General features: G+C 54.7%; 7 protein-coding genes across 7 annotated transcripts; 5 read left to right on the forward strand and 2 right to left on the reverse strand.

Moving 5' to 3' along the window:
* Positions 1 to 607: 607 nt before the first annotated feature.
* GUITHDRAFT_132792 (hypothetical protein) lies at positions 608 to 9,200 on the forward strand (the record flags this gene model as incomplete). The annotated part of the gene is made up of 13 exons (XM_005840641.1): positions 608 to 744; positions 805 to 2,128; positions 2,180 to 2,262; positions 2,315 to 6,311; positions 6,358 to 6,492; positions 6,616 to 8,022; positions 8,069 to 8,398; positions 8,443 to 8,589; positions 8,638 to 8,766; positions 8,810 to 8,853; positions 8,901 to 8,949; positions 8,999 to 9,067; positions 9,111 to 9,200. The coding sequence occupies 13 exons, from the start codon at positions 608 to 610 to the stop codon at positions 9,198 to 9,200; spliced, it is 7,941 nt and encodes a 2,646-aa protein (XP_005840698.1).
* A 605-nt stretch (positions 9,201 to 9,805) lies between these two features.
* Positions 9,806 to 10,962, forward strand: GUITHDRAFT_150271 (hypothetical protein). Its single transcript, XM_005840642.1, has 9 exons — positions 9,806 to 9,839; positions 10,077 to 10,103; positions 10,151 to 10,180; positions 10,231 to 10,329; positions 10,374 to 10,459; positions 10,501 to 10,561; positions 10,602 to 10,658; positions 10,709 to 10,771; positions 10,830 to 10,962. Exons 1-9 carry the CDS (start codon positions 9,819 to 9,821, stop codon positions 10,905 to 10,907), a joined length of 522 nt encoding a protein of 173 aa, XP_005840699.1. The 5' UTR covers positions 9,806 to 9,818; the 3' UTR covers positions 10,908 to 10,962.
* Positions 10,963 to 12,140: 1,178 nt separating this feature from the next.
* GUITHDRAFT_61801 (hypothetical protein) lies at positions 12,141 to 13,025 on the forward strand (the record flags this gene model as incomplete). The annotated part of the gene is made up of 1 exon (XM_005840643.1): positions 12,141 to 13,025. A coding segment is annotated over one exon (885 nt), but the record flags the coding sequence as incomplete, so codon positions are not given.
* Positions 13,026 to 14,091: 1,066 nt separating this feature from the next.
* On the forward strand, positions 14,092 to 15,207 carry GUITHDRAFT_64161 (hypothetical protein; the record flags this gene model as incomplete). Its single annotated transcript, XM_005840644.1, has 3 exons — positions 14,092 to 14,594; positions 14,709 to 14,933; positions 15,081 to 15,207. The coding sequence occupies 3 exons, from the start codon at positions 14,092 to 14,094 to the stop codon at positions 15,205 to 15,207; spliced, it is 855 nt and encodes a 284-aa protein (XP_005840701.1).
* A 1,249-nt stretch (positions 15,208 to 16,456) lies between these two features.
* Positions 16,457 to 16,938, forward strand: GUITHDRAFT_100692 (hypothetical protein; the record flags this gene model as incomplete). The annotated part of the gene is made up of 2 exons (XM_005840645.1): positions 16,457 to 16,849; positions 16,897 to 16,938. 2 exons carry the CDS (start codon positions 16,457 to 16,459, stop codon positions 16,936 to 16,938), a joined length of 435 nt encoding a protein of 144 aa, XP_005840702.1.
* A 183-nt stretch (positions 16,939 to 17,121) lies between these two features.
* GUITHDRAFT_64068 (hypothetical protein) lies at positions 17,122 to 18,246 on the reverse strand (the record flags this gene model as incomplete). Its single annotated transcript, XM_005840646.1, has 3 exons — positions 17,122 to 17,248; positions 17,396 to 17,620; positions 17,735 to 18,246. The coding sequence occupies 3 exons, from the start codon at positions 18,244 to 18,246 to the stop codon at positions 17,122 to 17,124; spliced, it is 864 nt and encodes a 287-aa protein (XP_005840703.1).
* A 2,364-nt stretch (positions 18,247 to 20,610) lies between these two features.
* GUITHDRAFT_91891 (hypothetical protein) lies at positions 20,611 to 22,840 on the reverse strand. Its single transcript, XM_005840647.1, has 3 exons — positions 21,069 to 22,840; positions 20,885 to 21,016; positions 20,611 to 20,838 (listed from the first exon to the last, which is right to left on the reverse strand). The coding sequence occupies exons 1-3, from the start codon at positions 22,832 to 22,834 to the stop codon at positions 20,730 to 20,732; spliced, it is 2,007 nt and encodes a 668-aa protein (XP_005840704.1). The 5' UTR covers positions 22,835 to 22,840; the 3' UTR covers positions 20,611 to 20,729.
* Between the last annotated feature and the right edge of the window lie 567 nt (positions 22,841 to 23,407).

Genomic DNA, 23,407 nt, shown 5'->3' on the forward strand with positions numbered 1-23,407 from the left:
TCCCTCCCTCCTTCATTCACTCACTCACTCACTCACTCACTCACTCACTCCCTCTCTTCCTCCCTCCCTCCCTCCCTCCCTCCCTCCCTCCCTCCCCCTCCATTTCTCATCACGTTCTGTTTCACCCTCACCGCATTGCATTGCGACGTAGCAAGTTTTTTAAGCTTTACAGTTGTAACCAACCGGCGGCGGGCCGGGTAATCGACCCGGCAGCGACACTGAGGGATTGACACGAGCAACGTTTTTTATAAGTTAACCGCAGTCGTAAAGTCTTTTTTACCTGTGTAAGGCTCTTGCTAGGACCATGCTAGACCATGCAGTGCCTATCAACTTTCATGTCTGCCGCAATGGTCACAGAGTGGGGGCCACGGAGAGAAGGATAGACCGTCGGACGGGCTTGATGGAGATGCTCTCCATAACCTTCCTTGATGAGCAGAACCTCACGTGAGCTCAGTCTACTTGACGGCGCTGTTATGCATGCTTGTCAAATATCCATCATAAAGTGGCGATTGACCCCGACGTATTTGGTGTTTTGATGTAGATTCGGCTTCCCGTCCCCTGCATCTCGGCCACAGCTTATCCTCTTGTATATTTGCAGTCAGTCTCAATGAAGAGCGCCAAGCAAAAGTCGCAATATAGCGGTCTGCTGTCGGGACTAGAAGATCATGAATCCGACAGCCTCAAGTTCGGGGATCAGATAGCTCTGATTCCGGAAGGACAGAATGCCATCTTGATGCACTCGGGGTGAGCTCTCTCTTCAGAGCTCAAAGTTTCATATTTCTCCTGACATCTGCATCATTGCAGGTCTTTGAAAAGTAGACCACTGATCCAATTTTTCAATCAAGCTGTCACGATGCCGACAAACATGTTAGACTGTCGGTGGAGAATATTCCCCAAGTGTCAGTACGAGGCATCGAAAGCGCTCAAGAAGATCCAGAAGAAGAGAGCGTGGGATGAAGGGAAAGGTCTTGCTCTGCCTCCTAGGCCAGGAAAGTTTGAAACTGTAGATGACGTGGCGTCCACTTTTGCAGCCGAACACAACTTGCATAACGTGGAGGCAGTGAAAGAAGTTGTACAGAGTGTCGCTGCCATGGAGGAGGAGAAAGAGGCAAACACGGCCGAGCTGACAAGGAGGCAAGGGAAGATTATACTATTCGGAGACAGCATCCAGTTGCAGCACGTGGCTTCGGGGTTGTTCCTCACCGTTTCGAAGTTGCGCGGGTTCGAGAAAAGCACTCGAGCGCTGGAGATGACGGACCGAGGGAGCGATCACGCCATCTTCCGGGTGCAACCAGCTTTCAGAACTTACGGGCAGGGCGAGCCGATCGGATCTGGAGATCTGGTCGTGTTTGTCAGCGAGAAGAAGGTATTCGGTACCACGATGTTCTTTCACGTTAGCTCGACAATAGGCCAGGATCTGGTCCTCCAAGACAAGCTCCTCGACGAGAATCAGCTGAGCTTGAGCTCAGATGGTCGCACGGGAGTAGAAGAGCTCTGCTCTTCTCCTACTGACGTCAAGATGACCATGTTCCGGCTTATCATCTTCCGGCAATGGGACCTGCCGGAGGAGCAGGAGGCGTTTGTATATGGAGAAGACGTAGTATGTCTGTATCACAAGGACTTCGAGTCTTACCTCGAGTATGATGGTCACGGGATCAGTCAACCGGTGTTCACTGAGAGCCAGCGGACTTCGGAGAAGGCTAGAAAGAAGAGTTACTGGATGTGGAAGCTGGAAAGAACCTCCCTCGTATCAGGAGGGCAGAAGCTATACGCCATGGCGCAACAGTTCCGGATGAAGCATCTTCCGTCAGGCATGTACCTATGTGTGAGCGATGACAAGACTGTGGGTATGACATCGGACGTGAACGACGAGAACACGTTGTTCACGTTCAAGCCCTTCTCCAAGGAAGAGACTGTACAGCCCGTGAAGGCCGGTTCATCCGTGTACCTCATCTCTAGAGCTCATGGTTGGATCATCGCAGAGCACTCAACGATGAGACCCAACGACGACGAGATCGCCAAGAGATACCGCAGGAGGATTGCAGTTCGTTCGTTGGACCAACTCCCCGAGCGAGATGTTCTGACTTTGATGCGAGTGAATGCAACAATGACGTCGAATGTTCTCAAGGTTGAGAATACCCTCCATGTTATCAGGTCCTGAGCTCTGACTTCATCCTAGGTTTCCAAGACCATATCCGTCCTCAAGACTCTCTTGTACCATAGGCTTGCTCGATTGCCAGATTTCCAAGGCGAGCTGCAAACGTGAGGGAAATGAACAACATCGTTGTCTTTATGACGATGTTTGATGACGCAGCACCTTGCCAGAAGAACTGCCGGGGCAGGCTGAGCTTGTGATCAAGATCTATGACGACGCTCATGGTCTCACTCAGCCTCACCTGCTTCGACTGCTTCTCAACGCTACCTACGACGACGACGACAACCCCATGTCTCGGGACGGAGTTCCGAATAGGCTGCTGCAGAAGCTTCTGCGGGAGACGTCCTGCATTGAAACCGTCATGAGCATCCTCGATGAGACCTTCAAGAAAGGAGTTCACATCCGATGGCTGGAGGCGGAGGACGCGAGGTTCAGCAGGATGGTGGAGCTGATGAGGTTGATGTACAGGCTCATGAAACAGGTGGTGAAGGGCGACGAGAAGAACTCGCTGGTGCTGATGCGATACAAGAAGACCATCCAGTCGCATCTCGGCCGAAGTCTTCAGTGCACGGGCACACTCATGGAGATGTACGTGGGCAAGCGGAAGCTGCTGATGAGCATCACGAGGGAGGAACTAGAGATGGTCTTCCGCCTGCTAGAGGAGGAGAAGAACTCTCAGTACCTTGACCTCCTACTCTCCATCTGCTCGCACCAAGACACACCCATCCCTTCCAATCAGCTCCACGTCGCTCACCTCCTCGGCGAGAACCGCACCATCCTCCCCCGCACGAGGATCACTAAGACGATGGGAGGAAGAACAAAGCTGGAGTTCTCCATCTCCGACTCGAGGGGCTCCCCCCTCCCTTGGATCGACGTTTCTCAGCTGCAGAGCAGGGGAACCTTCCTGCACGGCAGGGACCTTTGCTCCGACATCCTACTCGCTTCCTACATGGACTTGAGCCCCCAGCAGAAGATGGTCAGATTCTTCATCCGCAGCACAAACTTGATAGGGCGGGTAGCGCTTGGCCGCAACGTGCCAGCCATCAACAGGATGTTGAACATGCCGGAGTTCTGTTTCGGTTACGAGGATGTTCTGTCGGTGATGGAAGAGGAGAGCGTTCCGTCGTTGATCCGCGCTCAGTATTCGCTCCTCTTGCTCCGGCTCTACATCGACCGAGAGCCTCGAGCATCTGAACCTGAGGTGTTGTACACGAGGATGTCTCGGATGATCCAGGAAAGGAACAGCCACAGCAGGGAGGAAGAAGGGGAGGGAGAGGAGGAGGAGGAGGGCCGGAGGGGGAGCGATAGAAGGGGGGAGGAGGTCAAGGGAGAGGTCGAGACGGGGAGGAGGTTAAGAGATCTCTCGCTCTATCTGCTCAGGATGATCGAGACATGGAGGGGGGAAGGGATCGTGTGCGACATGCGAGACTGGAGCCTCGACGTGGCGACCTACGGGGAGATCGAGCTGCTGCGAAGCTGGATCGACACAGTCGACTTTCTCTTCGACGTCGGCATCGTCTGCTCTCGTCGCTCAGCCGCATGTGACGTGTCGTACGCGCAGAGGCTTCTGGCTGGGCTCCACCGCCTCGTCCACCTCCCTGACTCGTACGAGCCACCAGCAGCAAGCAAGGAGACGATGATGCGATGCAGCCTGCGGTCTCGCGCCCTCGAAGTTGTGCATCGGCTCATGTCTCTCAAGACTAACATCCGCATCTCCTTCTTCGTTGATCGCTGGGAAGATTTCTTCCTATCCACAGAAGAACATGGGGGAGCGAGTGGAGGAGGGGCGGGAGGAGGCGGAGAGGATGACAGCTCATATCTGTTGCATCAAGATGGTAGGGACGGAAGAATCAAGAGCCTGGTGCAGGAAATGTTTGATGAACAAATACTTGGAAACGAAGGAAACATCAGTGACGTGTACGTCGAAGGCAGCTACAACTCAGACCTGTTCGTGAAGTTGATGACAGACATGCTTGTATTCAATGACATCAAACTGAGCAGACAGGCCGTGGAGCTTCTGATCCGACACATCGATCAGAAAGTTCGATTCCTGCAAGACATGGAGCAGATTCAGGTGCTGGTGTACCCGGAAGCTGCGCGCGTGTACGAGTCTGCCCAGCTGCTCGTCTCCGATCTCGTCAGGCTCAAAGATCGTCTGCTGGCTGACAACGAGGAGGCCCTCCAGCAGGCGACTCTTGTCATCCGCACCATCTCAGCTGCCCTCATCCCCCAAGGCGCCAGGTCAGCCTCCATCGTTCGCAAGAATCAGACCATCCTCAACAACCTCGACCTCGACCGCCACGTCATCGAGATCCTGCGGCTGGTGAGTCGCTCGACGAGGTCGTCGGAGCCGGAGGAGGAGGAGGAGAAGGAAGAGGCGAGCAGTGGACAGAGAGAGCTGTTGCAGGCTTGCTGCACCTTCATCTCGCTCATGGTCAAGGAGTATCCGAGGGCTCAGGTCAAGGTTGTGGAGCACGTGGACCTGCTGGTAGAGCAGCTGGGGAAGAAAGGGATCAACGTGGCAGACGCTATCCGAGAGGTCTTCTCCAACAACCTGCCCTTGTGCTCTGAAGTCCCGGAGAGCCTGTTGCGGCATCTCACGTCCGCCATCAAGACCTGGGGGCAGGAGGAGAGTTGGATGCGAGCGCTGGAGGTGTTCCTGCTTTGCGATGGGGTGCTGATCAAGAGAAATCAGAACCTCGTCTCCCGTCTCCTGCTGGAAGAGCATGAAAGCCTCCTCCTCCTCTCCTGCGACTTGTTGGCCGACTGCCTTGACAAGGCAGAGAGGAGGCGCGAGCTCGAGTTTCACATCCAGTGCCTGCGCATCCTAGCACTCTGCGCGTCAGGAAGCAACTTGAAAGTGCAGGTGAAGCTGATGGAGCTGGTGGGGCTGGAGCGAGTGGTGCGCAGCATCGTGGAGCTCGACGAGCAGCTGAGAGCGGAGGGGCGCAGCTACGACAATCAGCTCTACAGGCTGCAGGAGAGCAGGACGAGGGTTGTGACGAACGTCTACCTCACGTGCGAGGACGGACGAGCCAAATTTGCGATCCAGTCTTGTGGCTGCATCATGACGGCAGACGCCGAGGGACGCAGCCTCTTGGCGACCTTTATGCGGCTGGTGGAGGACGTCGAGAAACGCCTGGGAGCAGCAGGCGAGGAGGAGCAGGACAAACAGGATGCTAGCTGCAAGCTCGTCGAGAGCTTGGCAGAGGCTCTGCGATGGATGATAACCAGCAGCGACGTGGAGACAGGGGAGGCTCGTAGCGAGCAGCTCCACCCCCACATCCATCCGCAGCTGCTCTCCCTGCGCATCAAGCTGGTCTCGCTCTACCAGACCTTCGGTCCTCAGCTGCAGGAGTCGACGGAGAGCATCAACGCGCTCTTGGTCGAGCTCAACCACCTGGGAGTGCTCGGGGACCTGCTGGTGAAGGCGGAGACGGGGGAGGCAAGCTCAGAGCCTCATCGCACCGTCGAGGAGCGTTTCCTGCATGGGCTGCGGAGCTTCAAGGAGGGAGTGAGGAGCGTCATCGGTGACGACAGCAGCGGCTTCTCCTCCTCCCTCATCCGCGAGATGTCTTGCCTGCTGACTTCCCTGCGGGGACAGGACGACGACTTGAGCGCGCTGAGAGAGTTTTGCCGGCTCATAACGGACGAAGACTGCGAGTCAGACCTGCAGCACGTCGGGCTGCAGGTGCTCCGAGCGATCGTGTACCTGAACCCCGCGAAGAAGAGCAGGAGGGAGCAGGAGGAGGAGTACGCGAGGATGAAGACTTTCGACGACCCCTCCGATGCTCAGAACAACGTTCCTGAGTTCTTGAACCTGCAGCTGCTGGTGGCGCAAGCAGGGGCGGTGGACGCTTTCCTGGCATGCTTCTGTCAAGATGATGCACGCATAGTACGAGAGTCTCTCCTGCTTGCTAACTCGCTCCTTGCCGGGGGGAACGCGATGGTGCAGCAACTCTTCTCGCGGTACCTCGCGTCTCCTTCCAGCCAGACATTCTTCTTGAAGCTCCTCGACACCTTCGAGCATGCGACCATGCAGATCAAAGAAAGGAAGAAGAGGTCGAAGAAAGACAAGGCGAGGAAGAAATTAATCGAGTCAGCCACCGTTGAGAGAAGAGAAGAGGATGACAACGGATATGTCGTGATGACGGAGGTGATGGCGATGTCTTCATCTCTTCTGCTGACATGACAACCCTCAGGTCATGAAGTTAATGCGCAGGCTGTGCATGGGAGGGAACAAAATGCTGCAGGACATTCTGAGAGAGCAGAAGTTGAATCGAGTCTCCATCAACTTCTTCGAGGAGACTGTCAAATATCTCATCGCCAGCGAGCTGGTGAACCCGACTTCTTCCACTTCTCCACCCTAACTTCTGACCTCTCCCTCTCCCATCCTCTTCCGAAAGACATAACCCCTCCCCCCCCTCTCCTCCTCTCCTCATGTCTGAACCCTCTCTCAGGACATCAACTCTCTCATTGCGTCTGCCAACGTCTACGAGGTGGAGGGGATAATCCGCGCGTTCATGATGATCGCTGACGCCATGTACGGCCCCAACCTCGACAACCAGTGGGAGCTGTCGACCGCTGACTTCTTCGACCTCGTGGATCGCATCTTCTCCCGCGTCTTCTTCGAGACTTGCTCGAGCAGTTCTCAGTCGCCCGACAGGAGCCCGCAGGCGGTGAGGGTCAGGAACCTGATGAGGACGCGGCTCAAGGTCGCCATGTCGACTTGTCTCAACGCCTTCCTGGAGGGCGTCCAGGATGACGTCATCCCTGCCCGGATGATCACTACCCTGCAGTGGAGCGGAATCGTGCAGCAAACCACTCACTGCTACGACATGCTGCAAGAGAAGACCGGACTCTCGGAGGCGGAGCTTGTGAAGGAGGGAATCAGCTACTTTCTCGTCATGTCGTTCCTGGTGGCGTTTGATCGCACCGGAGTGATCAGGATGGCGATCAAGCAGACGGAGAAGGCAGGAGCATTCTTTAGGGAGAGGATGGCGAACATCGAGATCGAGAGGGAGGGGAGGTTGGAGAGGATCTTCTTCCAGCTGCCCGAGGAGTGTGTGGCTGGGGGGGAGCTGGACTTGAGCTACATGGAGCTCTTTGAGAGCATCGAGAGGGGGAATCCGGAGAAGAAGAGCAAGAGCTACATAGAGAACATGAAGAAGATCATCGCGCGCGAGGATTTTCATCAGAGGATTCGAGACTCTCTTCTCTTCTTCACTGTCACTCACTGGGACTTGATCAAACGCGCGACCCTCGTGTGGGTCCTGCTCCTTCACTTGCTCCTCGTCTGCTCCAGCTACGCCCCCAACGATGTCCTTGCCGGCGAATCTGCACATGATCGTTACGTTGAAATGAAGCTCAACTCAACGGAGTACGACAGACGTTTCTTTGAGGCCTCGGGGCGGGTGCAGGTGGTGGTGGACTACATGTGCATCGTCAACCTAGTGCTCTGCTCTTTGAGACTCTTCTCCTTCTGCACAGTCACAGCACCCGAGATCATCCGAGAGCAGAGATTCCGATCCTCACATCTTCGCCATTCTACACACATCCCGTCAGGTTACCAGAAACAGAACAGCGGGGCTGATCTATGGCAGGATCAGGAAGATGTGTTTGTAGATGTGTTCAACGCACAGCAGAAAGCTCCGGCTCGTGCTCCGATGGAGAAGCTAATGGCGGCCGAAGAGCAAGAGGATGGAGAAAGAATCTTGAAGAGAAGATTCAGGGCAAGGAAGCTGTTGCAAGGGATGCTGATCCTCGTACAGTCTGAGAAGTTCTTGTATGAGGTTGCTTTCTTTCTCTTTTCTCTTGTTGCTGTTGTGATGGACAACACGTTGTTCACCACCTTCAGTCTGCTTGAGGTGATCGCTACTCTTGTGATGCTCACAATGACATGACGGCCTGCAGGTCTTCCTGTTGGAATCCTCTCGCAATGTCATCGACGCGATGCGGTTCAAGTCCATGGCGATGCTGAACACCTTCTTCATCGGGCTTGTCTTCCTCTACGCCTGGATGATCTTCGGCATCCTGGTCTTCGATGACTTACATCGCGATGACAAGGACAACCCCATCTGCTCCAACATGTTCCAGTGCCTCGTTGCGTATCTCTTCATCGCCATGCGCGGCGACGGCATCAAGGATATGACAGCCGCGCCGTCCATACCTCACAACCTCGTCGACTCGCTCTCAAAGCCTGACGTCTTCCTCCTCCGACTGCTCTGGGACTTGACCTACCAGGTAACGCGAAAGAGGCGCGGGAATGACTGACCAGACCACTGCAGTGGCTCTTCATCTACGTGCTCCTCGCTATCATCACAGGCATCGTCATCGACGCCTTCGGCAGTCTCAGGGACAAGAAGCAGAAGGAGGAGGAAGACCTCAACAGCGTCTGCTTCGTCTGCAACCTCGATCGCTTCCGCATCGATCAGGTGCCTTGTCCTTCTCTCCGTCCCTGTGCAGTCCAACAAGTTTGGCAGTATGGCGTTGGGTTTGTGAAGCACGTGAAGTTCGAGCACAACGCGAGGTGGTACCTCTTCTTCCTGATGCGAGTCAAGCACACCCCCGTCACCCTCCTGACCTCGCAGGAGAGATACGTCAGAAGCAAGGTCCAGCCACTCCCTCTCGCCTCCTGCTGACTCGTCGCGGCAGGTCTGGCCACAAGTCGGGAAACCTCGCTATGACTGGCTGCCCAAGTGATTCCTCACTCGGACATGCTTCGAGTTGCTGACTGAGATGGCAGGGAGAGGACGTTCTCGATGCCTGAGGAGATCCTGGAGGAGAAGGACCGGGTACTTCATCTAATGCCTTCCTCTCTACCCTCACTGGGCTTGTTTCCAGCTCGAGCCCAGGCTTGCTCAACTGGATAGCAAACTGAACGCCTTTGAGAACAACCTCCTGCAGCTCATGGTACTGCTCGCTCCTTGTTTCCAACTCCTCAAACTTGTGGCAGGAGCGTGTCCGTGAGAGGAAGGAGGCTGGTACCGATGACATACTGACCCTGTGGAGTCGGACGCTTTCTAGCGCTTCAGTGCGTGCATGACAAGCCTAGCCATGTCTGTCTGAAGGTGTCGTAGACGGTCATGAGCTATTCTTCCTGTACATTAAAGAGATACTTGTATGTAGGAAACAGCACTCTTCAAGAGTGTTGCAACATGTAGCTCGGCATGTCTGATGTTGTGATGGAAGGGTTCACTAAATACGTATCCGCTGCCTTCCAGTGCGCTTCTTCTGTCCCTCTGAGGCAGACCGTCCGCCACTCATGAGTAAAAGCTGTAGGGCCGGAGAGACGCGTAATGGCCAGTAGGAACCAGGAACAGATGGAGCAGAGTGTGCTCGCCACTAGAGCCTAGCAGGAGGGGGAGGGGGAGGGGGAGAGCAAAGAGCAGCAGCAGCAGCAGCAGCAGCAGCAGCAGCAGCAGCAGCAGCAGGAGGGAAGGAAAGGAGATAAGACCTGCAGAGCTTGTAATGACAACTCTCAAAAGTCTGTCTTGAACTTATGCGGGATTGAGGCTCTTTTGAGACGCCAGACATGTGACATGTTCTGAGCTCATCGACTAAGATGAGATCTGAGCTCATCGACTAAGATGAGATCTGAGCTCATCGACTAAGATGAGATCATCTTGGTTGCTTATCATCTTCTTTGCCAGGTGCTGGTGAAATGTCCAAGGAGAGTTCTGTGGTACTTGAGCGACTCCTCTACCTCCCTCTATCTCTCTCCTGCCCCTCCCTCTATCTCTCTCCTGCCCCTCCCTCTATCTCTCTCCTGCCCCTCCCTCTATCTCTCTCCTGCCCCTCCCTCTATCTCTCTCCTGCCCCTCCCTCTATCTCTCTCCTGCCCCTCCCTCTATCTCTCTCCTGCCCCTCCCTCTATCTCTCTCCTGCCCCTCCCTCTATCTGTCCCTGAAATCTTGCTCAGGCTCCTTGGATGCCGGATGTTGACAAGGTACAGTCTGCTTCTGACATTCCCATGTATCCTGAGAGAGACGGCAGGTCAGAAGTAAGTTCGACCATTACGACGTGGTACTCCGAGCCTGCATGTTGCTGCTGACCTGACAACGTGACGTGATGAGAATGGAGACGGGGAGCTTGATGAAGGAGAATGCATAGCGCTTGCCAAAGATCTGATCGCCAGCTTTCAACTCGGCAAAGTAGATGAATCCCAAATCAAGGTTGTCCTAATACGCTCACGTGATCTTGCTCATGGATGAGACAGCAATGTTCGGAGTCGCTCATGTCGAGGGTAGATGGACTGTCCGGGAACCAGGACAACAAGATTCAATTCGAAGAATTCCTTCCCTGGTCTTGAAAGCATGTGTCCTGTTGTGCATGATGAGTTTCAGGTACATCCAGGTGGCGGAGGAGCACTGGAGATTGTTACACCCGAGCACGAAGGAAGCGGCGGTGAGACAGTCCTTGACATCTGTTCGCTTGACATGATTAGGCTCACAAACCTCGAGAGGACCGTGAGGGGCAGGACGACGAGAACTACTCGCCTGAGGTCGCTATGGATGTACCAGGCCCAACCACACCCTGACCCTCCGCCCTCAGTCTGTCTTGTCCAAGATCTCCTCTCTACGCGCACAAGTGGCTGAGATCAGAACCTCCTTGAAGGTCGCATGACGCATAGCGCGTGACCTTCCCTGACTGAGCCACTGACCTCCTGCATCAGACGTGGGACTCCGAGTTCGAGGAAGAGCTTGAGAAGTGCATCCAAGAACTGCCTGCCGCTCTGACAGCGCCTGTATAGACCCGCTCGCAAATGTACAGAGGATCTCTAGCTATCAGTAGATCTGCCCGAAATGTCAAATCGGGAGAGCCTGCTGTAGAGGGGAGCTCAATTCTCCCTTTCTCCCTCCTTTCTAGTCCATTCCTTTCTCCTCTCCTTCTCTCCTCCTTCTCTCCTCCTTCTCTTGTCTTCCTCGGCCCGCATTTCTTCGCCTAGTGGAGGACCCATGAGCCGCTTGAAAGTCCCATCACCCCACCCCATCACTTGCAATGAGTATCCCAAGTACCGGTGGAAGAGAGAAAATGGAGTACCCCCACCCTGAGTCAAAATGACAAGCGATCACGATGAAAGGACAAGCAAGAGGAGGGGGAGCAAGTAGGGAGCGAAGGGAGCGAACAAGGTAGGTGGGGATAGCCATAGTGGTCAGGAGAGGATGTGATAATGCTTAGGGAGCAGGGAAGGGAAGAAGCATGCAGAGGAAACGAGAGACGGTTGAAGTCGTGGGAGTGAGAGTGATGTATGAGAAAGGAAACGACCCTGCCAGTGATCTTTTGATCGTGTGATACTCCACAACTTATTTCTCTTCTTTCCTCCAGGATTCGTCGTTTTGTTTCTGCTTGACATGTCTGCGATTAGACTGTGGGTTGTCACAGTTGTCTCTGCAAGACCTTGCATGTGCGGCAGCGAGTGAAATCACCTCCCTTCATGGCTTCCGTTTGTCTCTCACGCAAAGGGCTTCCTCTCAGCCTCTACGCCCCGTGGGTGCTTGTTTGCTTCCTCGCTCTCTTCCATGATGGGGCAGTCTCAACTTGTCCGCTCGGCTACTTCAACCTGACAAACTTCGAAAGCACTCGTTGCATCATGTGCGCTGCTGGCACCTACAGCGCCACGAATGATTCGCTATCATGCACTTCCTGCCCAGCAGGAACGTATGGGACCCAACCTGCTGCGAGCTTCTGTCTCACGTGCTCTCCTGGCACCTTCCAACCTCAGATTGGACAGACTTTCTGCGATCAATGCTGGAAGGGTTACGCCTGTCCGCGGCCGGACATAGGATATCCAGATCCTTGCGTCGTTGGGAAATTTTCTGTAGGTGGTCTTTCAGCTTGTCAAGATTGCCCCCAAGGTCAATTCAATGATCGCACCATTGCTTCCTTCTGTCAGACATGTACTGGCGGAACGTTCTCCTTACAGGGAAGCTCAAACTGCACCAAGTGTCAACCAGGAACGTACTCTCTGGCTGGAGCAAGTACTTGCAGCAGCTGCCCCTTGGGAACGTACAACGAGATGGCAGCACAGACGGCGTGTGTCTTGTGTCCTGTCGGGATGTCGTCCAACATTTCGGGTCAATCATGCTACGCTTGTCCCGTTGGTAAGTATTCGAATGCTCAGCGCCTTTGCTTGTCTTGCAATCCTGGGACCTACGGCAACACAAACCAGAGCTCAGCGTGCAGCAACTGTCCTCTAGGGCAGTTCAGTATGATCTCTGCCTCGTCTGTCTGTTCAGTCTGCGGTTCTGGAAAGTATTCCGACAGAACAGCTCAGAGCTTTTGCTCTGATTGCGCGACTGGAACTTTTTCTGTTGCTATAGGTCAATCTTTCTGCTCTCTGTGTCAGTTGGGAAGCTACAACTCGAACACTTCGCAAACATCTTGCTCGACATGTGAGGTTGGGACTTACAACAACCAGAGCAAATCTTCTGCTTGCAGCTCTTGCGCGCCCGGGTATTTCAATGGAATCATCGGAGCGACGGCATGTGCTGTGTGCTCCAGAGGATTTTACAGCAACACGAGTGGAGTTTCGGTATGTTCGGCTTGTCCGTTGGGAACGTACGGAACAGCACAAGGCCAAAGTCACTGCCAGGCATGTGCGAGAGGAAGTTACGGCAACTTGCTCAATTCTTCTGCTTGCTTGGATTGCGCACCGGGAACTTTTGCGGCCAACATAAGTCAGAGCAGCTGCCTGGCATGCCAGCCCGGGTCCTTCACTGTCTCCTCCAGACAATCCTCATGCTCCTTGTGCCCCGAGGGATCCTTCTCCAACTCCAGCGGCAGCACCGCCTGCCTTCACTGCCCAGCTTTGACCGTCAGCGCTGCACCAGGCAGCACAAGCTGCTCGAGCTGCCCACGAGGCAAGTATCAGCCGGCGTCAGAGAGCTCCATCTGCAAAGACTGCAGCATCGACGTCATCCTCAACTCTCCCCAGCTGTGCCAGTCGAGCTTTGCCTCTCTCATCCCCTGCGTAGCAGGAGAGTACATGTCGCGTGAGCAGACGTCGCTGACGCTCGTGGAGGATCACGATCTTGGCTCCTGTGGGGGTGGAGGAGGCCCATGGAACATAACCTCGAGCGGAGGAGCCATCAGCAGCAACGAGTTTCTCTTCCTCAACGGCTGGACGTGCAAGTGGGACTTCTTGACGCGCTTCAACCTTGGCATCAACATTACTCGGTTCCGAGCCGACCATGCTAGCGCGGCGCTCTACCTCGAAGAGTGGGACGGGCGTGGCAGGTACCTCAGCCTCTTGCAAAGTCAGGTGGGGACCATGTGGGACCTTCCGATGACTTGGGAGTATCTTCATCCTCGCGTGGGTGAGTACCGCAGAGTCTCTCTCCTCCTCGCTACCTTCCACGACTCCGGATCCCTCCTCATTCCAGCGGGACTGCGAGCTTCCTGGAGGTCCTACGGGCCCGCCATCTGCCGCGCGTGCCCTGCTGGGACTTTCTCAGCTGCTCCTCTCAGTCTGGCCTGCTCTTCCTGCCCCTCCGGCACCTTCTCTGGCTCCGGTCAATCCTTCTGTAGTCAGTGCCCCCCCGGCAAGACTTCCCCGGCCGGTTCGGGCGAGTGCGCATGACAGTTGAAGGGACTCAGTGACTAATAAAAGCTTGTGAATACTTCCTCGAGCATCTCCCTGAGGCAAGCTTGCATATTGAGTAAAACAAGGGCATGGCTGCGTCATCGCTCGATTGTGGGAATCGCGAGGGGGGGGGGGGAGGATGGAATGAAGGACGATTGTAGGGGAATAGTGAGAAGGGAAGGGAAGGGAACAAACCAACATATCCGACAACATGGCACCGTAACGAAGAAAATCATTCATTCAGTGAAAACGAGGTCTACCTGACTTCCCTTTGACTACGATGTGCTAGCAATCCGTCTTCAAAGTAGCTATTCGATTCAAATGTTTTCTAAACTATATTCACAGATTCACAATGGATAACGTGCAAGGAAGGCTGACGAAGCTCGTCCACATCAGCAAGCGAGCTTGCGACCAGTTGGGCATTCTCGTGCGATCCATCTACAGCTCCATCGACGAGCAAACAGCCACCGTGAAACAAGATAAGAGCGCCTTCACCATCGCAGACGGTCTCGTGCAGGAGCTGCTGAGCGAGCTGTTCGAGGGCAAGGTGAAGACGATCGTGGGGGAGGAAGACGATGCGCAGGTGAGGCTGGACAGGAGGCCGATGACGGTAGGATCGCTGTGCGTACCGGAGCAGCACGAGAGGATCATCGAGAGGAGCCGGAGAGGGATGCAGGAGCTGGGGCGAGAGCTGGAGGACGGGGGGTACCAGGACCTGACGGTGTTCATCGACCCGATCGACGGGACGCGAGAGTTCTCGACCAAGAAGGGAGAGCAGTGCAGCATCTGCATCGGCTTCTCGGACGGAGGGGGGCAGGCGGTGGCGGGGCTGGTGTACCGCCCGATCCCAGAGGGGTGGGAGACGAGCTGGGAGGAGGAGCGGGCGGTAGAGGCATGCACCTGGGGAGGAGGGGCGAGGTCGGAGGGGACGGCGGTAGGGCGGCTGGATAGGAAGGAGGGAGGGGGAAGAGGCTTCCTGACAACCAACGGGAAGATCTCAGGGTTTGTGGAGAAGCTGATGGGAGAGCTGAAGGAGGAGCGAGTGAGCTCGGGGGGAGCTGGGAACAAGATGCTGATGCTGCTGGAGGGGAAGGGCGGGATGTACATTCAAGACAGGGGAGTGAGCCGGTGGGATACATGCGCGGCACAGGCAGTGATCGAGGCGTACGGGGGGCTTCTATGCCGACTGGATCGGTATCTGGAGGAGGAGAAGCTTGTGCCGTACACGTACGTGAAGGGAGAGAAGAACGCGGACTTTGTGAAGGGGCTTGCGGAGCTGACGGCATACAACGCGCGGGAGTGGGGGGAAGGAGGGGAGAGGAGGAAGGCGATGGAGGCGAGGGAGGTGAAGGCGTACTCGAACCTGAACGGGCTTCTGGCGGTAAGCAAGGAAGGGAGGGAGAGGCTGGGGGAAGTGCGGGAGGCGATGAGGAGGGTAGAGGAGGAGGAGGGACCTTCATACGACTGAGGGAACTGAACTCTGAGACCCTCAGCTTGAAGGTTTAGGGTGGTAGGGGGTCCGTAGTACATATGGGGTTGTCCCTGAACAGTATCTTTGTAACTTCAAATTCAAGTATTTCTTCTCGATTGCTGTTCTGATTATTTCGAATATTGAAGAATAATTTGGATTACTCATCACCAAATCTTGTCGCTTACGCCCCAACTTGACCATCTGCCGCCATGCAACACTTCACCCCTCCATCTCCCTACGACCACCCCACCTTTTCAGAGAACTTTACCCACCTTCGCTGTTCAAAGCCACGATCCGGTACCCCTCCACTGGCTACCCTACCCCTGTCTCCTGGTCGCTTTTTCCCCCGACTCCAGACTTCCTCCATGGCGAAGTCGCAAGAACGGTGGACCGCAGTAGGCGACAGCCGCATGCTCGCACCATCTTGCTCCCTCGAACCTGACAGGACAGATACTAGCCTCTAACAGCCCCCTACTCTCCTTACCCGCCCTCCCCTCCATAGCCCCCCTCCTTCCTCCGCCTCGTCAAGATGCTCGTGCAGTATGCTGCTGGGCAGTGATCGAGAGGGTTTTCTTGACCATACATGAGTGGATCGCGAGCTCTTGCCTAGTCACATGGGGCTCTCACTGTCTGCTCTCCTCTCACGGGACCGTGGCACTCGACGCAGGGACACGCCTCTCCCAAGACGAGGCAGTTCAGCGCAAGGTGACAGCTTCGATTCAGGAATGGTGGAGGAGACCTGGTCACTTGACTCTGGCTCGACGAGTTTCGAGGAGCGGTCGAGGTATCATGACTTAGAGTGGTCGAGCTGCTCCGTCTTGCGCTATTCGCTGCTTCCTGCACTGGCTGATGGGGTAGAACGCGAGATGGAGAATTTGCTGCATTGCCGAGTGAGCACGCGTTGTTGGAGCTGTAAGGCAAGGTCGTGGATGCGTTTTGACCCCACTGATGTTTCTTCTTGCAGCACAAGGAGACAAGATCCATAACGAGAGCGTTGATGGGTGGGCTCGTGCTCGCTGTCTGCTTCTTGGTTGCCATATGTCTGTATCAATCGTTTCCTTGCAAGGAAGAATGCGTGATATCCGTCTTGATCATCCGGCACGGCGAGAAGCCTTTGAACGCGTCAAACTCAAGACTCAGCCCTCTTGGAAGGGCTCGAGCTGCATACCTAGCTCGATGCGCATCAGGGAGAACGAGGGCACTAGCTCGCGGCCCTCCGACGATGCTGCTTGCTGCCAAAGCAAACATGAGCAACGGTAGCTCGTTCAGGTCCCATGACACCCTCGTCCCTCTCTCGGAGAGCCTTGGAGTACCTCTGTACAGCAACGTGAGCAAGGACGACTTGAACGGCTTCCTGGAGCTGGTGCTCTCAGCTCACTGTGGGGATACGATCTTGGTCGCCTGGGAGCACTTTACGATTCCTCTCCTTGTCCAGGCGCTGGGCGTGCCGGAAGATCCTTACTTCTCTCAGTGGCCGAAGACTTGCAACTCGCTCTACTTTCAAGAACCGAGGCACCTGGAGGCCGACAGCAGCTGCTACGATCTGATATGGCGCATCTCCCTTGATTTGAGAAACTCAAGTGATGGACCCTCGAGAACTGCCTCACGCGTGACGGAGTTTCATCAAGGTAGGCGGAGGGTGTGAGCAAGGAGAGACAAGTTGTTTCATCTAACAAGATGTGACAGGTTTCGGCGGGCGGGAGGGCAGCGACTGTGCTCAAGATCTAGATGTAAATTATTGAAACGACTTGAACATGTAAATAGAATTCGTGCAAAACATGGTCTCTGCGAATCTGCTCTCAACTGCAACTGCCTTCTAATCCTATCTTTGCCATCAGACAAGATTTCCTTCCATGCCCTAGTCCACCGGGACATCCTTTTTTTTTTCAATAAGCTGCCCTCTCTCCCCCTTCAGTCGTATGAAGGTCCCTCCTCCTCCTCTACCCTCCTCATCGCCTCCCGCACTTCCCCCAGCCTCTCCCTCCCTTCCTTGCTTACCGCCAGAAGCCCGTTCAGGTTCGAGTACGCCTTCACCTCCCTCGCCTCCATCGCCTTCCTCCTCTCCCCTCCTTCCCCCCACTCCCGCGCGTTGTATGCCGTCAGCTCCGCAAGCCCCTTCACAAAGTCCGCGTTCTTCTCTCCCTTCACGTACGTGTACGGCACAAGCTTCTCCTCCTCCAGATACCGATCCAGTCGGCATAGAAGCCCCCCGTACGCCTCGATCACTGCCTGTGCCGCGCATGTATCCCACCGGCTCACTCCCCTGTCTTGAATGTACATCCCGCCCTTCCCCTCCAGCAGCATCAGCATCTTGTTCCCAGCTCCCCCCGAGCTCACTCGCTCCTCCTTCAGCTCTCCCATCAGCTTCTCCACAAACCCTGAGATCTTCCCGTTGGTTGTCAGGAAGCCTCTTCCCCCTCCCTCCTTCCTATCCAGCCGCCCTACCGCCGTCCCCTCCGACCTCGCCCCTCCTCCCCAGGTGCATGCCTCTACCGCCCGCTCCTCCTCCCAGCTCGTCTCCCACCCATCTGGGATCGGGCGGTACACCAGCCCCGCCACCGCCTGCCCCCCTCCGTCCGAGAAGCCGATGCAGATGCTGCACTGCTCTCCCTTCTTCGTCGAGAACTCTCGCGTCCCGTCGATCGGGTCGATGAACACCGTCAGGTCCTGGTACCCCCCGTCCTCCAGCTCTCGCCCCAGCTCCTGCATCCCTCTCCGGCTCCTCTCGATGATCCTCTCGTGCTGCTCCGGTACGCACAGCGATCCTACCGTCATCGGCCTCCTGTCCAGCCTCACCTGCGCACTGTCTTCCTCCCCCACGATCGTCTTCACCTTGCCCTCGAACAGCTCGCTCAGCAGCTCCTGCACGAGACCGTCTGCGATGGTGAAGGCGCTCTTATCTTGTTTCACGGTAGCTGTTTGCTCGTCGATGGAGCTGTAGATGGATCGCACGAGAGTGCCCAACTGGTCGCAAGCTCGCTTGCTGATGTGGACGAGCTTCGTCAGCCTTCCGGCAGTAGGTTTTTGGTACCACATCTCAGAAATCTTTGCGGCGCTTGATGACTCTTCGATTGTCGAAGAAGCTTTCATCTCATAGGTTGTAAGCGGCCTATTCTGAAATGTAAGCAGACACTGTTGGAGTAACGCCTCGTCTCGTTTGCTTATTTCAGAGCCACTTCTATCGAAGCTCACGTCACGTGAACCTGGCTGAAAAGAAGATGAGAAGGAGACTTGAGGATGATGAGGTCAAGATTAGATGTTGATTACTTGTCCTTGAAACACGCCTGCTTACCTCGTGCGTGAACTTGTAGAATGGAAGCCATTCCGAGGCGAACAAGTCATCACTCTGCACTCTCCTCATAACGTTTTCAACGTAATCGGCGTATTCCTTCGGACCTTCAGATCTTGCCGTTACAAGAAATATCAAAGACCTTAACGTCGGTCGCAATCCATAAAATCCCTCCAGGCTTCAAGCATTTGTGCATGTGATATAAAATCTAGATGCCCAGCGTGAGTAGATCAAATGAAGAATAGAGACCCCACATTGCTTCGGATGATCCTTCGGGAGATATCCTTTTTCGATGGCCAAGGATCTGGAAAGAACACCCAGATCTGAACGTAAAGAGAGCTTCAGCCGACTCAAGTCGGGGACGAGACCTCAAGCTCAACCTGATCTAGCGAGGCTTGCGGCACATGCTCGCTGAGCAGTCGGGATGCATCTCCGCGCACAACCTTCACGTTTTCAAGGTTTTTCTTCGGAGTTGAGTCAAAGAAAGGATCAACATGGATTCATCACACCTTATCGAGTTCAGCCAGGCAGTGTGCAATGCTAGTCTTATGAATCTCCACGCCCAAGAAGTTTGTCTGCGACATGTAACGCTATGGCTCAGGTCTCTTCAGATGGTCGCACTTGCGGAAACGTCAGCGACATCTCTCTGAGACTTTCGCCTCTCCCGAAGCCCAACTCCAAGACCTGTCAGGCGTTAGACTCCTGCAAGCATCCCTCCCGTCAGCTGCGTGACTTGCCGTGGGCTGACTAGAGTTTGCAAAGAGCCAGCTGAAGTCAAGCTGCTTGCCTGTAGCAAGTTAAGCGGCTCATCGAATTCGATCGTCTGATGACAACCGTGCTGGAGGTCTGCTCCAAACTTGCCCCAGAGGCTTCTGAGTATCCGTCGCTGAGCCGGAGTGATCACTTGCTGTGCCATGGTACTCAGACAAGCCAGACCATATGATGGGAAGCACCTGTCGTTTCTTGTACCATGCTCGCGACAACGGTGACTCCTCTTCCCTCTGCCGCCGCTGCAGCCGCTGCGAACTGCGTCATCCACAGAAGACTATTGACCCTCGACGAAACCTTGCAGGCATCGGACAAGCTCTCCTCCTGGTTAGAGTTCGAAGGGAACAATCGAGGAGCTATGCTGTCGAACGCGTTTTGACCATGCTTACGGAGGCCAGGGAGAGCAGCGGCAGTCGAGAACGAATTCGGACTTTGCCGTCGGATCTCTCCAAACCAGGGAGTCTCCGCGAAACAGCATGTAGTCCGGCTCAACAATCCTCTTCCTACGCAGTCAACTCGAGACAAGAACCTTGAGGGAGCGAGTCTCCCGTGGCAGCCTCCAAGGAACGAGCACAGACCGATTATCCCAACCTTGCACAACGTCATCCTCTCCCATCCATGACGATAGCTTCCTTCTCCTATGCTCCTGGTCCCCAGCCCGCACTTGACGAAGGCTTCCATCTTGAATCCTCCTCCTCCTCCTCCTCCTCCTCCTCCTCCTCCTCCTCCTCCTCCTCCTCCTTCCATCGGGCAAAAGTACCGGCCTACCCCCTCACCCCCCACCCCCACCCCTCAAAGTTTCCGAGGGACCCCACCTATCCTTCTCCCTTTTTATGTTGCAATCGTACCCCCCCTCAGTTGCACGTGCAATGTAGTAGAACTGCGCACATGCTCTGAGTTGAAGAGGACGAGGACGAGGACGAGGACGACTGAAGCGTAAGTGTGCTCGAGCTCCGGCCATGCTCGAGCTCCGACCGATCACAGAGGACATGAAGGAATCTTGTCTGATTGCTGCGCTACCTCGTTGAAGTTGAAGTGCGAATTCCTGGAATGGAGCCCTTGCTGTGCATCCAAGAACAGATTCACCTTCATAACAACAGGTACATGCTGAAAGCGAGATGAGATTCCATGTTCTGAACGAAGATTCCTATGATGTTTGGAAATACAATGATAGGAAGAGTCTGATCTTTTCGTGAAGTCACAATGTTGTTTCCTTGAGGAATTTTTCTTTCTATGCCTTGTTGACTTTTCAAGTAACACTTCAAGAATGACATTGTTTTCAGGTTTTACAGTTGAGTGTATATCATGTTATTATGGAAAAGTCATAAGTATGTTTTATGTGTCGAAGTTTAAAGGCTTTCATTAAATACGACAAGTAATCAACGAATGTTTCTCTGTCGACTGCATTGTTAGTTTAGTCTATCCCCAGCTCAAGACTCTCTCAACTCTCTGTACATAATATCTAATCTATCTTGATTGAAGAATAAATCTTGCGAACAAACGCAAAACAGCTGGCGAATCCTACGAATCCACAGAGTACAAACATGGCGTAGCACAAGATGAACAAGTAACTGAAGTGCCGAGTCAGACGAAACACAACAACAAACCATGGATTACCCGAAGAAGATGCAGGTAGCCATGAGATCGAAGACAGTCGCCGGATGAGATCTTGAGAAGTAATGAAAGCTTCCGTAGAGAAACAAGTACACCGCAGTCGTTCCTGCTGTGCAGAACGAGCGCCACCACCACCTGCAGCACACAAAACAATCACTCCAGATGACCTGCAGGAGCCTCGTCATACCGATAGTCCTCCGCACAGAGCTGGAGATAGCACAAGACAATCGCGATCTCAACACAGGTGACGATGAGGATCAAGAAGACTACAGCCAGGAAACCGAAAACGTAGTAGAACCTGTGCTGCCAGATGGAGGACAAGATGAAGAACATCTCGACGAAGACAGCTCCAAACGGCAAGAGACCCCCAGCCATCGCTGAAACCCACGGCGACATGTACCACATCTGAGGCGGAATCTGTCTCGGAATGGCGCTAACTGAGCAAGGCACGGAGAAAGCATCTTTCCTGAATCCGAGGTAGGCCCCGAAGAAGATGAGAGGAAGCGAAATGCCAAACCACAACAACATAAGCACGATCAAGGTTCCGAACGGAACCGCTGTCGATGATTGCTTGAACCAGGCAACCAAATTTACAAGGAAGAAAACCAAGAAGCAAACTCCTGGGAAAAGCAAAGCTGTCATCAAGGTTGCTTTGAAGTGATTTGGCTCCTTCACGAATTTGCAAAACCTTGCAGAGACATAGCCAGCCGGAACTCCCATCAAGACGTAGAAGAACAAGACTGCAGAAAGGAGGGAACCACGATTTGCCGGAGAAAGGAAACCCAAGGCAGCGAAGAGCAGCGTCAGGATAGACATGATCAAAAGCTGCACACCCGTTCCTGCACACACTGAAAGCAACGTTGCATGTGAAGGAGGACGAAACACATCATTGTAAACAAGCTTCCAGCCCGTTTCTTCCCTCATCTCACGGTTCGCCTCATACTTGTCCTCGGCGCTCAGAGCACTTTCATTGTATCGGGCAAAATCCTTTCGGAGAATGCGGGTCATGATGAGACCCACGATGCCAGTCAAGAACATGAGGATGACGAGGGAGTTGACGATGGAGAACCAATGGATCTTGTCGTCCGTCATCTGCAAGTAGACGTCCCAGCGTGACGCCCATTTGATGTTGGTACGTTCCCAGATGACGTCATACGTCCAGATGACCTCGCCGCCTTCCTCCGCATTGATCACTTGCGGGACGTGCGGTTGGAATTGACCGTTAGGAGGCTGGACACAGGTGGCGAGCTTGACGTAGGGCACCTCAGTCTCGTCCCACTTGCCCGTGTAGTGATGCTGGATCGAGAAAGGAACAACTTGAAACCCGATGATGAAGTTGCCGTTGTCTTCGGAGTGGCTTGAATGAGCCTCATCAGACGAGTCGACTGGGTGATACAGGATCTTGAATCTGAGGTGATTGTTGAGCACAAACTGATCCGCGTTGGACGTGGGGTTATCCTTCTCTGCTTCACTGGTCTCAAGCTTTCCACCTAAGGGATAGCCGAGGTTGTAAGTTTCAACGGGATCATCTGGTTTGTCCTCATAGGCAAATGTCTGCATTTCGGCCAGTGGGAGGGAATCCAAACGCATGTTCACTCTGTAGTCCAAGATTGCAAAATCCTGAAACTCCTCCATTTCCTGGGGTGTGTACCTCTTTCTGCACAAGGTTTTGCAGTACTCAGTGACCTTCATCTTTGCCTGAAACGCACTCGTATGAGCTCTTTCTCCCGTCAATGCTTCTCCCAGGTTTTCAGGAATGTCTCTGACCCTCTTCGGCGCACAGAAAGGGAGTTGGTAATAGTCGAACTGGAGGGGGGTTTCTGTTGAAACAAGAGTCTGAACCTTGATGTTCACCGGCTCTCCGTTCTTAAAGGCACGAGGAGCAACACCAGGCAGGTAGAACCCAGACGACATGTGTACCTCGCTCAGAAGCATCGCCAGCGCCAGCGCCATCGCTCGCTTCAGCCCTGTCGGTGCCGCCATCACGCTGCCAGCTGCTGACTCACCTCTTCGGTTACAGTGCCGCTAACCTGACCGTTACTGGCATCAGTCCGATCGGCCCGGCCAGTCACCAGTGGCGGACCGGACCGTGACCTGACTTGAAAAACATCGGGCCCGCCCGCCGCCGCCGCCGCCGCCGCCGCCGGGCCCGGCCTGAACTGAACCGTGCCACGGTGAACCTTGCTTTACTCAAAGTTAAGTTAAAAATCAGTACGAGGACAATAATGAGAGTCGACTGAGGACTCAGGCCGCTGGGCCTGACACTGTCGCACAGGCCAAACGGCGAGAAAAGAAAGACAGCGAGAACCAAACCCAATCCTGCCGACTGCTGTCCCCCAAACTTAAGTGATACGTGAACGGTCACAGTGGCCGCTGGGGGGGGGGGGGCGGGCACACGCGGCGGCGGCAGGCCGGGCTGCTGGGGCCCGGCCAGGCCCACCACTGAGACGGGCTCAGCCGCGGCCTTATCTTCAAGCCTCCGCCGAGGCTCCGAGGCTGAACAGGCCGCCGCCCGGAGTCCCCCGG

This window comes from Guillardia theta, assembly GCF_000315625.1.
Source record: "Guillardia theta CCMP2712 unplaced genomic scaffold GUITHscaffold_5, whole genome shotgun sequence".
NCBI lineage: Eukaryota > Cryptophyceae > Pyrenomonadales > Geminigeraceae > Guillardia > Guillardia theta.